This window comes from Nomascus leucogenys, chromosome 12 (assembly GCF_006542625.1).
Source record: "Nomascus leucogenys isolate Asia chromosome 12, Asia_NLE_v1, whole genome shotgun sequence".
NCBI lineage: Eukaryota > Metazoa > Chordata > Mammalia > Primates > Hylobatidae > Nomascus > Nomascus leucogenys.
Window position 1 is genome coordinate 88,597,058 of NC_044392.1, and position 15,789 is coordinate 88,612,846.

General features: G+C 35.5%; 1 protein-coding gene across 2 annotated transcripts in view; it reads left to right on the plus strand.

Moving 5' to 3' along the window:
• ZNHIT6 (zinc finger HIT-type containing 6) overlaps positions 1 to 15,567 on the plus strand; it is a 54,898-nt gene extending 39,331 nt beyond the window's left edge. The window contains exons 9-10 of one of the 2 annotated variants that reach the window (XM_003260008.3): positions 11,393 to 11,517; positions 15,248 to 15,566. In XM_003260008.3, coding sequence (XP_003260056.1) covers positions 11,393 to 11,517; positions 15,248 to 15,288 — 166 coding nt within the window. In that variant the 3' untranslated portion in view covers positions 15,289 to 15,566. Of the gene's footprint in view, positions 1 to 11,392; positions 11,518 to 15,247 lie in introns of both variants that reach the window. The other variant, XM_030825125.1, reaches the window with a different exon arrangement.
• The last annotated feature ends 222 nt before the right edge of the window (positions 15,568 to 15,789 follow it).

The window sequence follows — 15,789 nt, forward strand, 5'->3', positions numbered from 1 at the left end:
CTCCGTCTCAAAAAAAAAAAAAAAAAAAAAAAAAAAAAAAAAAAAAAAAAAAAAAGTTGCCCAGTGGAGGGCATGGGCATCTTTGCATGGACACTCCAGACTTAATCATTTCTTGATATAAAGACAAACCATTGCCTTCACTTTGCTTCCAGAATTTTTCATGTAAAGCCAAGAATTTAGATTTAAACCCAAGCCCAGGTTAAAGTATTACCTAAGCTTTGATTTCATGGATATCACAAAAATTTTTACTGTTCATGAGCATATTATCCTGTTGTACTTGCACAGAGCCTATTAGTTGTTTCCTCCTGTGCTGGTTTTAGTTAATAATTTTGGAATGCTTTTTGTTTGAAAAGGAACCAGCAAAAGTATGAGCTATTTCTCTTGGATGATTTTATTTCCATGCTGAGAGGATGTTTTTAAATTTTAAAAACTAAGGCTATTTTACCTTCCTTGGAACTTTATGGATCTTTAATCTAAAATATTTTAAAATCGTTTTCAGTGAAGTGAAGAGGTAAAATGCTTTTTCCTATCTCCTTTTTGAGAAATTGATTTTACCTGTGTAAAGGCCTCAGGTGAGGCCCACCTGACCTCTTTTGGCTTGCACCCACTCACTAGCAAGAAAAGACCCCTTTATCACTACTGGCCAGTTATTCTTCCTTGCTGTAAACCTCTCCCCAGTGGAACATGTAACCTGTATTTCTTTTCAGAACAATGCTTCTCAGATTTCAGTATCCATCATAATCGTCTAGGGCAGTTGTTGAAAATGTTGATTTCCAAACCACTCTCTTAGGGTTCTGGTTTAGTAAATCTTACATAGGACCCAGAAACCTACGTTTTTTTGTTGTTGTTTTACAATCTCTGCCTCCCAAGGGTGACCGTGATATAAGTTTTTCCTGGGACCACACTTTGAGAAACACTGGCCAAGTTGGTAAAACTCCTTGAGGACATTTTTGGTTCCCACACAATGTCTAACATGTGTTTGATACAGTAAGTTTTTGGTAGATATATTCAGTTGAGTTGTTGAAGTTGTGTAAAGAAACATGTCAATTGATATTAGAATGGTTTCTTTTTAAATCACATTTTACCTCCTTAAAGATTAGTCTGTGCTCTTTGCCTAACTGAACTAGAAATGGAAAATTAGATAACTTTGTTTTAGACTTACGGTGAATAATTGAAAAATATACTTTGAAGATACTCTAAATAGGAAATTTATAAGATGTGTGTTAAAAGTTAGAACTTAAAAATTATTTTGAGAATAGTGCAGAATTAAGTATATACTGGAGAACACTGAAGAAATTCCAGAATTTCTAAGAACAGTGTTAACTATTTTCAGATGTCTTTTCTTATGTAAACAGCCAGAGACATTCTGCCTAAGATCCCCTGAAAATAACTGTGTTGAAGAATTAGTGAAGAATAAAGTCAGAGAACAAGTAAGATTTCTAACTTAGAAAGCAGAGCTTTCTTTTTTTTTTTTTTTTTTTTTTTTTTGAGAGAGAGTGAGTGAGTCTCACTCTGTTGCCCAGGCTAGAGTGCAGTCGCGCAATCTCGGCTCATTGCAACCTCTGGCTTTTGGATTCAAGCAATTCTCGTGCCTCAGCCTCCCAAGTATCTGGGATCACAGGCACATACTACCACACCTGGCTAATTTTTGTATTTTTGTAGAGAGACAGGGTTTTGCCATATTGGCCAGGCTGGTCTCGAACTCCTGGCCTCAAGTGATCTGCCTGCCTCGGCCTCCCAAAGTGCTGGGATTACAGGTGTGAGCCACCACGCATGGCCATTATTCTTTTTTTTTTTTTAAATGGATGATATTGGTGTTAAGTTACAATGATATTTACAGTCTAGCGAATTTACTTAAGGGTGATATATTTTATTTTAAATCATCAATATTCACAATACACCATAAATTATGTTCTTTGCATCTACTTAAACTTGTAGGATGTCAATTTAAGAATGTACAAAAGTATCATTGTTTTTCACAATTATTTTAGGTTATGTTTAAGCAAAACAATGTGAAGACCCTGAATAAGTTTTCCCAAACACACACAAAAATTGTTTCCTGCAAGAGTGATTTAAAATCAAGGTTAAATCTGGGGGCTAATAGGTATCTTTATGGAATATAGTAAGTATGAATGACAAACTTTTATTGAGTGCCTTACTACTATTTAGGTACTCTGGTAAGCACTTTATACATATTGTAATTATATTATAATTAAATGGATAGCCCGTCTACAGCTGTATAACCACTAAATGGTAGAACCTAGATCCAAACCTAGGTCTGCCTGCACTCAAAGCCTTAGTATGTTCTTTGCAATATAGTACATGCCTCTCAGCACCATAAATAATCATAATGCATGTTCTCAGATTATGTGAAACCCAACCACAGTTCTTTGTTATACCTTTTTGGGATTGTTGTTTATTTTTCAAAGTAATCATGGATGAGTAATCAGGATGAGTATGTGTTCAGAATGGCATTAACTTTTGATCACATTTTGGATATAGATTCTAAAAGAAAATGAGAATAAAACAAAGAACAAAGGAAGCATCCTTTAAGGATTATAGCAATTCTATATTCTGTTACAGAAGAGAGGAATCATCATTTAAGGATTAGAAATTGTTAGAGTTAACCTGAAGAATGTCCACACACAGAAAGGGAATATGTCGAATGGTTCGCTGAACTTTTTTATCATCTCAAAGATGATACTCTTCCAGTGATGGAATGGGCCTCATATATGGTATTCTTGTTAAAGCAGTTTTATGATAAGAATTGTTAACTTAGCTTTAAGAAAGCTGAAGCTCAGCTAGTTGGCACAGTTTGGTGAGTGTTTACCGGACAGATATAAACTCAACTATTGAGGTCTCAGTAGCTTTGAACCTGAGAACGTTAGTTTGAGAGGCTGTATTTGAAGTGATCCAAAGTGATGTGATGGTCAAATTCTTGGCAGATTGCAAGCCTAAGATTTCTATAGTGATAATCTCACTTCAAATATATTCTATTTTGATTCTTGGTTAAGGGAATTATGTGAAATATAAAATGTGAGTTTTCTCTAAAAACAAGTGATATTTTAACGTAATGTTAATCTACTAAACTTACCCATCCTAGTTACGTTATAGAATATTTTGTGGCCAATTTAAATGTTAGGCACCAAAACTGAATTCTATGTGTATTCCGATACCCATTCTCTGCTCAGTACTTTAAACATATCCGCTGTCTACCCAGTTCCGTAGACCTAGCTCTATCCTCCTATCTTTACCTTACACATATACTTTCTTCCTGGAAAGTCTTTGTCCTTTCACCCCTAGTAAAAGTATTCCCAGTGCCAAGAACAGTGTCTGGAACGTGGTAGACTCTCAGTAAATATTTGTTAAATGAGGAATGAATGAACAAGCACACAGTTGAGTGAAAGAAATCAGAAAATTGGCTTTATAGTCCCAACTCTGCATTTTCTTGAGAGACCCTGAGTAAGATATTTAACTTCTCAGGGCTTCAGTATACTTAACTGGAAGACAAAAAAGACTGGGTTGTAAGATCCTGCCAACTCTAAAATAATACCATTCTATAATGTAGTTAATTCATGGACTATTGAACTCTAAGCAAAAGTTTCTCTGAGGAACCTAATCGTATTTTGCAAGGTAATATGCATCCTGATAAAGACTGAAGATGTAAGAGTCTGTACTGATGAGACACTTGCCTTCACTTTTAGCTTCAAAGGAAATGTATGTTTTGTTAGCAAGATTAAGACTAAAGATTAAGATTTAAAATCCCTACATTAATTAGAGGGGAGAAAAGTGCATGGAGGAGAAAGAATTTTAAGAAACAAATAATTAACAATACTGTATTGTATACTTGAAATTTGCTAAGAGGGTACATTTTAAGTGTTCTTATCACAAAAAAGAAAAAAAATGCTATGTAAGGTGATGGATATGTTAATTAGCTTGATTATGATATCATTTCACAACATATACATACATCAAAATATCAAGTTGAGGCCGGCACAGTGGCTCACACCTGTTGTAATCCCAACACTTTGGGAGGCTGAGGCAGGAGGATCATTTGAGCCCAGGAGTTTGAGACCAGCCTGGGCAACACAGGGAGACCCTGTCTCTACAAAAAAAAAATAAAAATCAAATTGTATACCTTAAATATATATAATTCCTATTTGTCAATTATACCTCAATAAAATTAAGCAAAAGAAGAATACGAACCAATTAAGGAGAGGTGTTAGCTAGGGTTAGGAACTGAAGTACCTAGATAGTGAAGGCCCTGTGCAGCCTGCAAGAACAAAGGACATTTGGATGTTGGTGCTGAACAAGAGAGGTTTGGGAGGCTGAGGCAGGCAGATCACCTGAGGTCAGGAGTTTGAGACCAGCCTGGCCAACATAGTGAAACCTGTCTCTACTAAAAATACAAACATTAGCCGGGTGTGGCAGAACACACCTGTAGTCCCAGCTACTCGAGAGGCTGAGGCAGGAGAATCGCTTGAACCCGGGAGGCAGAGATTGCAGTGAGCTGAGATCACGCCACTGGACTCCAGCCTGGGTGACAGAACGAGACTCTGTCTCAAAATAAAACAACAACAGAACAAGAGAGAATATTTACTGAGGATCTACTTAGCTTTACTTTTTTTTTTTTTTTTTTTAACTTTTAGGTTCAGGGGTACATGTACAGATTTGTTATATAGGTAAAATCATGTCACAAGGGTTTGTTGTACAGATTATTTTGTCACCGAGGTACTAAGCCTAGTACCCAGTAGTTATTCTTCCTGCTCCTTTCCCTCCTCCCACCCTCCACCTTCACCTAGTTCCTAGTTCTTTGTGTACATGAGTTCTCATCATTTAGTTCCCACTTCTAAGTGAGAACATGTGGTATTTGGTTTTCTGTCCTGCGTTAGTTTGCTAAAGATAATGCATCAAGATTCAGGAGAATGGCAAGCCCCAATCCAAGGAAACTAAGAATCACAGTAAAACAGTACAGGAGCTGACAGACAAAATAGCCAATATAAAAATGAACCTAACAGATCTGACAAAGCTGAAAAATACACTTCAAGAATTTCACAGTGCAATCACTAGTATTAACAGCAGACTAGACCAAGCTGAGGAAAGAATCTCAGAAATTGAAGATGGGTTCTCTGAAATAAAGCAGACAAAAATAAAGAAAAAGGAATGAAAGGAATGAACAAAATCTGAGAAATATGGGATTATGTAAAGAGGCCAAATCTACGAATCATTGGCATCCCTGAAAGGGACGGGGAGAAAGCAAACAACTTGGGAAACACATTTTAAGATATCGTCCATGAAGACTTCCCCATCCTTGCTAGATAGGTCAACAGTCAAATTCAGGAAATACAGAGACCCCCTGCAATATTCTCCACAAGAAGATCATCCCTAAGACACATAATCATCAGATTTTCCAAGGTCGAAATGAAAGAAAGAATGAAATGAAAAGCAGCTAGAGAGAAGGGGCAGGTCACCTACAGAGTGGCTACAGAGGTGGGTCACCTCCATCAGGCCAACAGCAGAAACCCTTTACAAGCCAGAGAGTTTGGGGGCCTATATTCAACATCGTTAAAGAAAAAAATCTTCAACCAGGAATTTCATTTCCAGCTAAACTAAGTTTCTTAAGCAAAGGAGAAATAAGATTCTTTTCAGATAAGTAAATGTTGAGGGAGTTTGTTACCACCAGACCTGTCTTACAAGAGATCTTGAAAAGAGTACTAACTATAGAAAGGAAAAACCATTACTAGCCAGTGTCACTTTACATTTCTATCATGATACTTGTGCCAATGAATGCAATCGCTGTTTATTTGTCTGCCTCCCCCCATAAAGTGTAAGGTTTATTTCTATGAACTTCCATTACCTAGCAGACTACCTGTGCATAGTAGACACTAAGTAAATATTTGAGGAATCAGTTGAAGAATAAATGCCAGGCTAATGCTTATAACATTTTCACATGCATTAATTCTAATAAAGTATGTACTATGTCTTCTCTACTTTACCTGATTAGGAATCTTAGGCTCTGAAAAATTGACTTACCCAAAGAAACTAAGTTTGTACAGTTTGTAAGGCTAGGATTTGGACTGAAACCTGTTTGTCAAGAGTTCAGTTCGTGCTTTTTCTACTAACTAGTCTCTGTCTCTGTCATAAATCATAAATATAATTCCTGATAAGTATGTCATTTCCTTGCTAGGAGTGCCAAATTACTTTTGGAGTATAAAATCTTATTACTGACGCTAGCTTAGCAAGTTACACTTTGGAAACATTTTCACCTGTTATATTATAGTCCTTACAAACTAACCCATGAGTAGGTATCTTTCCTACCATTATATTGATGAGCAAAACTGAGTCTCCTTGTGGAGTCATAGCTCATAAGGACCAGTGATAAGACTGGAACTCAAGTCTTGTGGATTTAAAAGTAATTGAATTTACCAGCGAAAATCAGAAAAGATTTCAGAGAAATAATATCTAGAACAAGTCAGAGCCTTGTAAGCCCCTCTTTAAAACAGGTTTTAAAATATATAGTTGGCCATTTTATTTAACCACATCCATAATTTAAATATCGTGGTTAGAATAGGATAATTTACCAAATGCAGTTCTGAACTGGTGAGCTTTCTGAATTAAGGCATAGGTCTGTACTACACAATTCATGATCTACTCTCCATGTCAAGCAGGTATTGTCCTCATTTACGTGGATATATAAAAATCCCAAAACAAAGTGCATCAAACCACTAATTTAACTACTGTGATTTTTGAAATATGAAAAGTAAGAGAGATCAGGTGAGAAAAAGATTAACTTTGACAAAATCCTTTTCTATATGACTTGAATATTATGAGTTGCAAAAATTGTTACACAGAAGTATTATTTGGAGAAATTTTAAATAATACCTTTTAAAGTTTAAATAAAAGAAGAATCAAAACTGTTTTTTGGAATAATTTAGTTGAACTTTTACTCTAGAAACCTAGATTGAGAAATAAATACAACTGTGAAAAAATATAGGTTAAGTATCAAAAATTGTAGAAATTTAGAGCTGAAGGGGGATCTTGGAGATCACCTAATTCAATAATCTTTATTTTAGTGGAAAAATACTGTGGCCTAGGGCCTGCTACTAGATTGCTAAATTTGGAGAAATTCAAACTTAGTTTTGGTATTTTTTAGCAGGTGGAAGGGATGATGATCCATGGAGTGTCAGTGATCAGATGGGACATAAGGTGGTTTGTGATTTCCTTTCTTTAAAAACTTGTCTTTTGGGGTTATGGCGAGTTTTTTTTAAAAAGCACGCTAATTTGCTAATAAAGTACAGAGAAATAAGTTCAAGAGCTTGGCCTGTTTCTCTGAAAGTTAGTGACAGAGTCAAGATTAAAAGCACACCCTTGATTATCATGACAACTTTTATTTATATAATGTCACTGTAACACCTGTTTGGCCCACTGAGCCATTCTGCTCTCATAATGCCCCCATGAGGCTGCCCAGAGCAGGGTCAGCCAGTGAGCCTGTGAGGGTGAGCAAGTGAAATAACAAGAGGAAATGTCTAAGAAGGGTCCCAGAGGGCAAGAGAAAAGACAAATGTTAGTATCTTAATTCCTCCAAACCTAAGTAGTTTGTCTTATGGTAGCAGAGACATTATGCTAATGGAAATACCAGAGTTTGTGAAAATTTCAAAAAGATAAAGCTGTCCCTTAGGATTCAGTAGCTTAATGGCTTGCAAGGAGCTAAACCTAAATGTTTTAGGCAGTGCAAAGCTAGGCTCTTAAAACTTGCCTCAAGATAATGGAAACAGAAACATTCAAAGTACCTTTATCTTCTTGGAAGTAAATGTGACAATAAAATAATGATTTGAAGGTCATACAGAAAGTTGTAAGGCTACATTTAAAATGCAAAATGCACATAAAGGCAGTATGTTCACTGCTAATGAAATCCAGTGACTTTGTCCTGAACTAAAATTTCTATAGGAAAGTGTTGTTATTTTTGGTAAATAAAAATATAAAACAAACGCATGTGCTTAGGGCTTAAATAAATGAGTGAGCAGTTTCTGTGTTTTATCATTTAGCCCTCACAGTAACTCTCTGAAGTGATACTGTCATTATCCCCATTTTCAAGCATGGAAACTGAGGATTAAATAACTTAAGTAACTTGTCCAGGATCACAGACCAGTGAATGATGGAGCCGGAACTTTAACTCAGCATTAAACTCCAAACCCAAACAACCAATAAAAGTTATTGCTTCATTTAACTAAATTCCAAGCCCATAAACTGTTAGCTCCATATGTGTCTGATAGGCTTTCTTTATGAACAGTTTACAAAATTTACTTTTAAATTACTGATAAATATTAATGGTAGATTAAGAGTAACCACTTGTAGTAGAAAAGTCTAAGAAATTCAGAATTTCAGCTAAAAGATTATTTAGTGAAATCTGAACGCTTCATTTAACAGGTTGGAAAGCTGTGGCCCAGAAGCTTACTGACACTCAATAGCATATTGCTGATTAGAAGTTTGCAACATTTTAGGCTAAACACTAAATAAAATCCACTGATTCTAATCAAAACCACACAACATACCAGATTTTCATTGCATAAAATATTTTTAAAATTATTTATTAGTTGACAAGCCTCTTATAAATCTTTGCATCCTTAGTGCTTTGCAAGTGCCTGCTTAGCATGTAAAACAGGAACCAAGTTTTTTTTAAGTATAATCATGACAGTTTCAGGATCCAAATAAGTGTAATCATTACAGTTTTAGGATCCAAAGCATGTTTAACTTGTTGCGTAGTAATTTTTATGTACCTCTGAACATTCCTCTGCTAGGAACATATTTTATATCAGCAATAATTTTAGGCTCTGATTCCCATGTGGCCTTCAAAGAACTCTTTTTGTTGCTTCTTGGTTTCAGCTTTGGAAATCTAGAGAAACCCAATTAAGATTTAATATTACAAAAAGAAATAAGATACCTAAAACATTAAATATACAGTGAAAATTATTTACCAAAAACTGAAACAAGTAAAAAAAGATTCCCTTATTTGAAAAATGCCTTTCTATTAGAAGCCTTATGATTTAGCTGAAATGCACAGAAGATAAGTTATTGCAAGTGCTTGTAGGATGCCACTTGAAAAGTTCCTGTTTGAGAGTCCAGGTCTTATTTCCTCCCAAGAAAAATTTAGTTATCCTCATTTTATATTTTACTTTGTAAGTTAATCTTATACTTGGGTATCTGATACAATCTCATTTTTCTTTGTTATATAATTGCTCTAACTTTAAAAAAAAAAAACACTGCTTATTTCAAAGAGAAATAATGTTTAAAAGATGTGAAGCATTTAATCCTTGAATGCTGGAAACACTTTTAAAGTATTGTAAGTACATCTGTATTACATTACACACAGGGAAAAGCATGTATGAATTCTATGATCTGTGGGCACTAAGGTGGCTGGTTTAGAAAAACAGTATTTTGCATTTCAAGTTTCTTTTCAACATAAAGAATATTCTGCAATTTTAAAATGAATAATTCCAGGCTGGGGTGTGTGGTCAGGGAAGCATAAGTAAAGTTTTGGTTTTACAGTTGTTCTCTAACTTTAGTAAGCTTGGCTCTGCATTTTGTTAAGCACTTTTATATTTTTCCTGATTTGAAAACGATTGCATGAGGCAAACCCAGAACATGAAGGAGTCACTACATCACATTTCTTAATAAGTGTCCTGCATGTCTTAGTCAGCTATGATTATGGTGCAGATAATTTTTTACTAATTAAGAAATACCAAAGTTTGTGAATGATTTACTCCTAAAATTACAGCAAATTTAAATATATCCCAATGATAACCTCACTCTTGATCACTTGTGTTCCAGTGTGCTTTTTTGAGCAGGAGATAAAAGGATGGAGTTACAGCCGTTAGGCTGGATCTCATGAGATATGTGTTTTGCATGTGACTATCACCTGTCATTGGTATAGATGAGTAAAAATGCTGGAGAACTTCTGCACTAGACTGGTTGACATGTTCTCAGCTTTTTCTTCTTTGACAAGAAATGACATTAACACGCCAACATATTCTCATATGTACCCGCTAGTGAGCTAGCTAGAATTCCACCCCTTTCACTCCCACCCCAGAAAGCAAGCAAGAATGAATGTTCTGGGGATGCATTTTCAGTCACCTCAAACTTATTTTTTTAAAGTAATGATTTGAGAATTTCATACTTTAATGACCATTAGCATCTAATTACCTGTGACACATTTGGCAGCTATGTCATGATAAACTCTATATTTCTTAAATTTTATATGGCAATATAAATTTCTGGAAACCAGTTATAATTTGAATAATTGACTTTTTTACAAAAGCCAATTTTGTAACCAGTTATTTTATTGCCATGTTACTAGAAATTGTCATAAGGTGATTGGTTGTCTTTAAGGCTCAAAATAAATATATTTGAGGAATTTGAATAGTTAGCTCATCATTCTCTTATTCAAGAAAAATAACAACATAAATATTATTATTATTTTATTTTTTTATTTTTTTGAGGCAGAGTTTCACTCTTCTTGCCCAGGCTGGAGTGCAATGGCGCGATCTCGGCTTACTGCAACCTCCGCCTCCTGGATTCAAGCTATTCTCCCACCTCAGCCTCCCGAGTAGCTGTGATTACAGGCATGCACCACCAAGCCCAGCTATTTTTGTATTTTTAGTAGAGATGGGGTTTCTCCATGTTGGTCAGGCTGGTCTCAAACTCCCAACCTCAGGTGATCCACCCACCTTGACCTCCCAAAGTGCTGGGATTACAGGTGTGAGCCACCATGCCCGGCCAACATAAATATTATATAAAACTCTTTAACTATTTCTTGGTATGAAAATTGGTAACTTGTAGGCTGGTTGTGGTGGCTCATGCCTGTAATCCCAGCACTTTGGGAGGCCAAGGCAGGCAGATTACGAGGTCAGGAGATTGACACCATCCTAGTTAACACTGTGAAACCCTGTCTCTACTAAAAACACACAAAAAATTAGCTGGGCGTGGTGGCACACACCTATAGTCCCAGCTACTCGGGAGGCTGAGGCAGGAGAATCACTTGAACCTGGGAGATGGAGGTTGCAGTGAGCCGAGATTGTGCCACTGCACTCCAGCCTGGGCAACAAAACGAGACTCCATATCAAAAAAAGAAAAAGAAAATTGGTAACTTGTTCTAGAGCTTTCCTAATGTCAGAATATTTGATTTTTTAAATTTAGTTTTAGAACCTCTATAATAATACTCTTGTACCTGCCTTTCTTAGAAGGTATTAAACTTACTATGCTATAAGGAAATAACTACTGAATTGTCATCACCTTTAAAAAATTTTTAATGTAAAATACTCACATATTTATCTATTAGTAATTTTGAATATTAAGAGTGTTGCCTGGTTTTTTGTTTTTGTTTTTTATTAATAAGATATTATGAACTAGATCCTTATAAAAGTCTCCTAGACAATTTGAGGAACAAAGTGATCATTGAGTATCCAACATTACATGTGGTATTGAAAGGATCCAATAATGACATGAAAGTTCTTCACCAAGGTAAGTGTAAATTTGTTTCTGTAATGCTTAGAATAGCTTTAGAGAAACCAAAGCAAAATATGTCCACCCTTATTTCTTTATATGTGTTTTCCCACTATATTTACACACTTACAGGATCTACTCTATAGCTACAGTTAATGTGAAGAACCAGGTAAATGCAATGCTGCTACTCTTCTGTTTCTAAGAGCATATAATCTTATAAAACCAATTTTAAGTGAATAAATCAAATTGAATGGCTATAAAAGGACTTTTTTTTAGCATGGGGTTCTATGTATTTTTTGTCTTTTTTTAAGCTAATAGTCTTTAAGTAACTGTCCATGATCACATACATTTACTCCATAGTTAAGACTTTAGACATTTCTAAAATGAGGGATTACAGAACATTTTTAGTTGACAATGAAAATGTTGAATGGTTAAAAAAAAAAAAAAGCCTAGTATCCTACCTTATAGAAGGAGATAATGTTGCAAGGAACATTATATTTAAAAATTTGGCAGCATTTAGAATAAGCTAATGCCATTGCCTTTACCCTTTATCTCCTTTTCTAAACCCACTGGTTTTATTTTCTCTGATTTTGTGATATAGGGAAGTACCAGAACTGGAAAAAAATGTACATAAAAGTTTAGTACATAAAATGACTCATCTATATTTCTAACTACTGATTAAAGTAAACTAACTGTGTTTCTGAATGCCAGATTTTAGAGGATGAGTAAAATTTAGTGACTACCTTTAAGAAGTGAGGAAGATTACTCCCTTAATCCAAAACTATTACATAGCACTTTCAACGAAAAGAATTACAGATACAGGCCAGGTTTTGTTGTAACAAACTCCAGAGGAGCATAGAATCTTTGTCTTGGATTGATAGTATTTTTTAAGTAGTATTTGAAATGGGTGGTTTAAGTTTTATTGTTATACCAGCATTACAGGCTGTAAGATGCAGTGACTTATATTGTAAGGTATTCTCTGTTGTGCATAGTGTTTTTTCTTTGCAAAAATTAATAGAAAAAAAATTATTTTTCAAAGTGGCCAAAATTGTATCAGTGCTACAACTTGAAACCAGATTTTAGTTAGCAAACATGACGTTTCTAATAATAAATTATGGGCCTCTAAATCTTATTTTTATTCTTGACGTTAATATTTTTCACAATTTGAGAATATTTTTTTCTCAGAATAAATTAGGAATTTTAGTTTTAAATGGCCAGTTTCACTTTGTTTAAGGTTTGTATTATGTTGCTTTTTTCTTAATAAATTCACACACTGCTCTCTCAAATGTTGGTTTTGGGAAAAGTTGTTTAGTAATGTAGGTTAGTAGCTAGGGCAAACATCATCGTATAAATAAACAGCATACACAGCTCTCCTTTCACCTTGTTTAGGAATGTACATTCAAGTAAGGCTTCCTGTAATGAAGCAATAAGAAAAGACTACTTTACTAGCATACTGGGAGCCTTATTGAGTAATATTTGCTATTTTTCTGGTGGATATATGATGTTTGACTTATTTACAGGAACACAAATGACTCATACTTTTAGTACAGAGGATTATTTAGAACTGTTAGCAAAGAACTGAAAGTATCTGACAGGATTTTAAAACCATACCAGTTTTGTCACATCATAAGTACACACACCTTAAAAGTAATGCCCAGGTCTTCCTGTACATGCATTTCTTTCTGTAAGTACTTCAAGTTGTCTGTTTCTTTATACATTCTCACAGCATCAGGTATTTTGCAGGGTGATCCCTTGATGAGGGAAGGGGATTATGTAAGAAGAGGGCATTTTCTTTGGAAAACCTTGAAATCCCTTCCCTCTCTGGAGGTAAAAAAAAAGTTGGATTTTGATCCTGAGTTCATAGTACAAGTTGTCTCTTTCCTAATTTGAGGGTACATGTGTTTCTGGTCTGGGATTCAGTAGTTCCCACACCTGATGGTTGTTCTAATATTTGTTATGATTGTAGATTGCCATAATTTTTTGAGTCTGCCTATATTAATCAGCAGTAGCCAAGATTTTGTTTGTTTGTTGCTTTTCAGTAATGGAAAAGGTTAACTGGAAAAGATTGAGCTATTTAGATAGTCCACTAGATCGGAGATGCTAAGTGCTGATTACCTACCTTATATCAATCCAGTGGGAAGTGCTCAGAATGGTGTAACTTGCTTCACAAGCTGTTGTTAGACTAGCAGATTTAGATGAGAGAGAAAAGCATGCTGCATTCCATCTAAGGAAAAAAGAATGGAACCCTATTCAAAGAAGAAAACTGGGCACCTTCAATAGGCAAAGAAAGGGGAAAATGTCCCCATACTGCTACAAATCTCTATTAATTTAGAAATGTTAGCAAAATAAACTTTTTGATGTTCTAGTATAACTCAAGATTAGAAAATGCCTCAGCCTTTAGAGAAGGAATCCAACCCAAAATTGATTACTGGAATTAGCGAAAATACCTGGCATAGCAGCTGCTCATATATCAGTCTCTTAATGGGCCAGTAAATCTTTCATCCATTCTCCCTCACTCACCTTTCCTCATTCTTCCTTACTTCTCTTTCTTTTCCTTTTGCAGGGAGAGAGAGGAGGATTTTTGGCACTGGAACACACATGTAAAACTTATTATACAATAGGTGCTAAAATAGAGTTTGCCTGAAGTTCAGAGACAGCCAGAGAAGGAAAAAAACTTATAATATCATGGAGGCACTGGATGGACTGCTAAAGTTCATAAAATTTCACAAAGATTGGGATGATATCTTGGATGGAACTTATTTCAGTGCCTTACTCTTAGAAAGGGCTCAGTAAACACTATTGTGGTTGCTGGTACAATCTGAAGTCTGGGTACAACAGCAAACCCCAGAGAACGTGTCAGTTGGAATATGAGACAGTTCCAGGTAGTGTGCTTCTAGCATCAGCTTTTATAAGCTGTGGGCCCTTGAGCATTTGCTCTGCCTCTCTGAGCTTTATTTTTCTTATCTACTCAATGGAGATAACAGCTATAAGCCTCAAAATAACCTATATTTTACCATGACAATTTTTAAAGAGTTACTACCTATTATTTCCTTTTAGCTTCACAAGACCATGAAATAGAACACTTACTCCGGTTCCCATTTTGCAGATTTAGGGAAAAAACACTAAAAGACAGAATGATTTGCAGTTACATTGATTCAGCAAACATACTCTAAATTGTGAGGATAGATACAGAGAAGAAAGGTTGAGTTTCTGTCCTCCAGGAATTCTCAGTTTAGTGAGTGAGTCATAGTTAGTCTTGCTTGCTCTAAGCAAGCAGGGGTGTCAGAGGAGCTCCATTTCTACTCCTTTCCTGTGAAAGGAAGGAGATGGCGATTAGCTAGTCTTCTCTCACTCCACATTCACTCAACATATACTGACCCTCAATTAAGTTTAAAAAAAAATCATGGAAAAAATTTATTCCAACCACAAGTGGCTAGCCAGGATAATAGTGATCTATTCAGTGACATGAATATGGATCATAACCACATTGTGAAGTGACCATTCCCAAGTCTTCCACAGAGTCAGGAAGGATGTTACCTCACAAAGTATAATTGCCACTTTCAGACATCATTTCTCTATTTATTGTGGCCAGAATTGTATATCCTAGCTGCCTGGGACATGATGCGATTTGTGTGTCCCTGTGAGCAGTGCTTTTGCTGTACTTCAGAAGGAGGGAGAGAAGAGGGACAGAGCAAGCTAAACAGAAAAGTATAAACACTTGACTGTATGTTTACTTATTTTTTTCTAGTGAAAAGTGAATCTACCAAGAACCTTGGCAATGAAAATTGAGCATTTGAGCATTTTTTCTGGAAGAAGAAAGTGAAAACTTCCAGACAACTGCAGCAGACTCTGCATTGATGGGCTGTTGGCTGATTGGGGTATTGTCAATGGGTGATTGGAATTTTTTCTTTGTATGAAAAAATAAGCTTAACTCTTTTAAAAAAATATATTTTATAGCCTCTTGAATTAATTGACTTGGAAGACCCCTTTATTCCTATTAAGAACTCTCCTTTGCACTTGATCAGCATAGTACTTATTAGGCCCTGGCTTTTTTTTTTTTTTTTTTTTTTTAATTATTATACTTTAGGTTTTAGGGTACATGTGCACAATGTGCAGGTTTGTTACATATGTATCCATGTGCCATGTTGTTTTGCTGCACCCATTAACTCGTCATTTAGCATTAGGTATATCTCCTAATGCTGTCCCTCCCCCCTCCCCCCACCCCACAACAGTCCCCGGAGTGTGATGTTCCCCTTCCTGTGTCCATGATTTCTCATTGTTCAGTTCCCA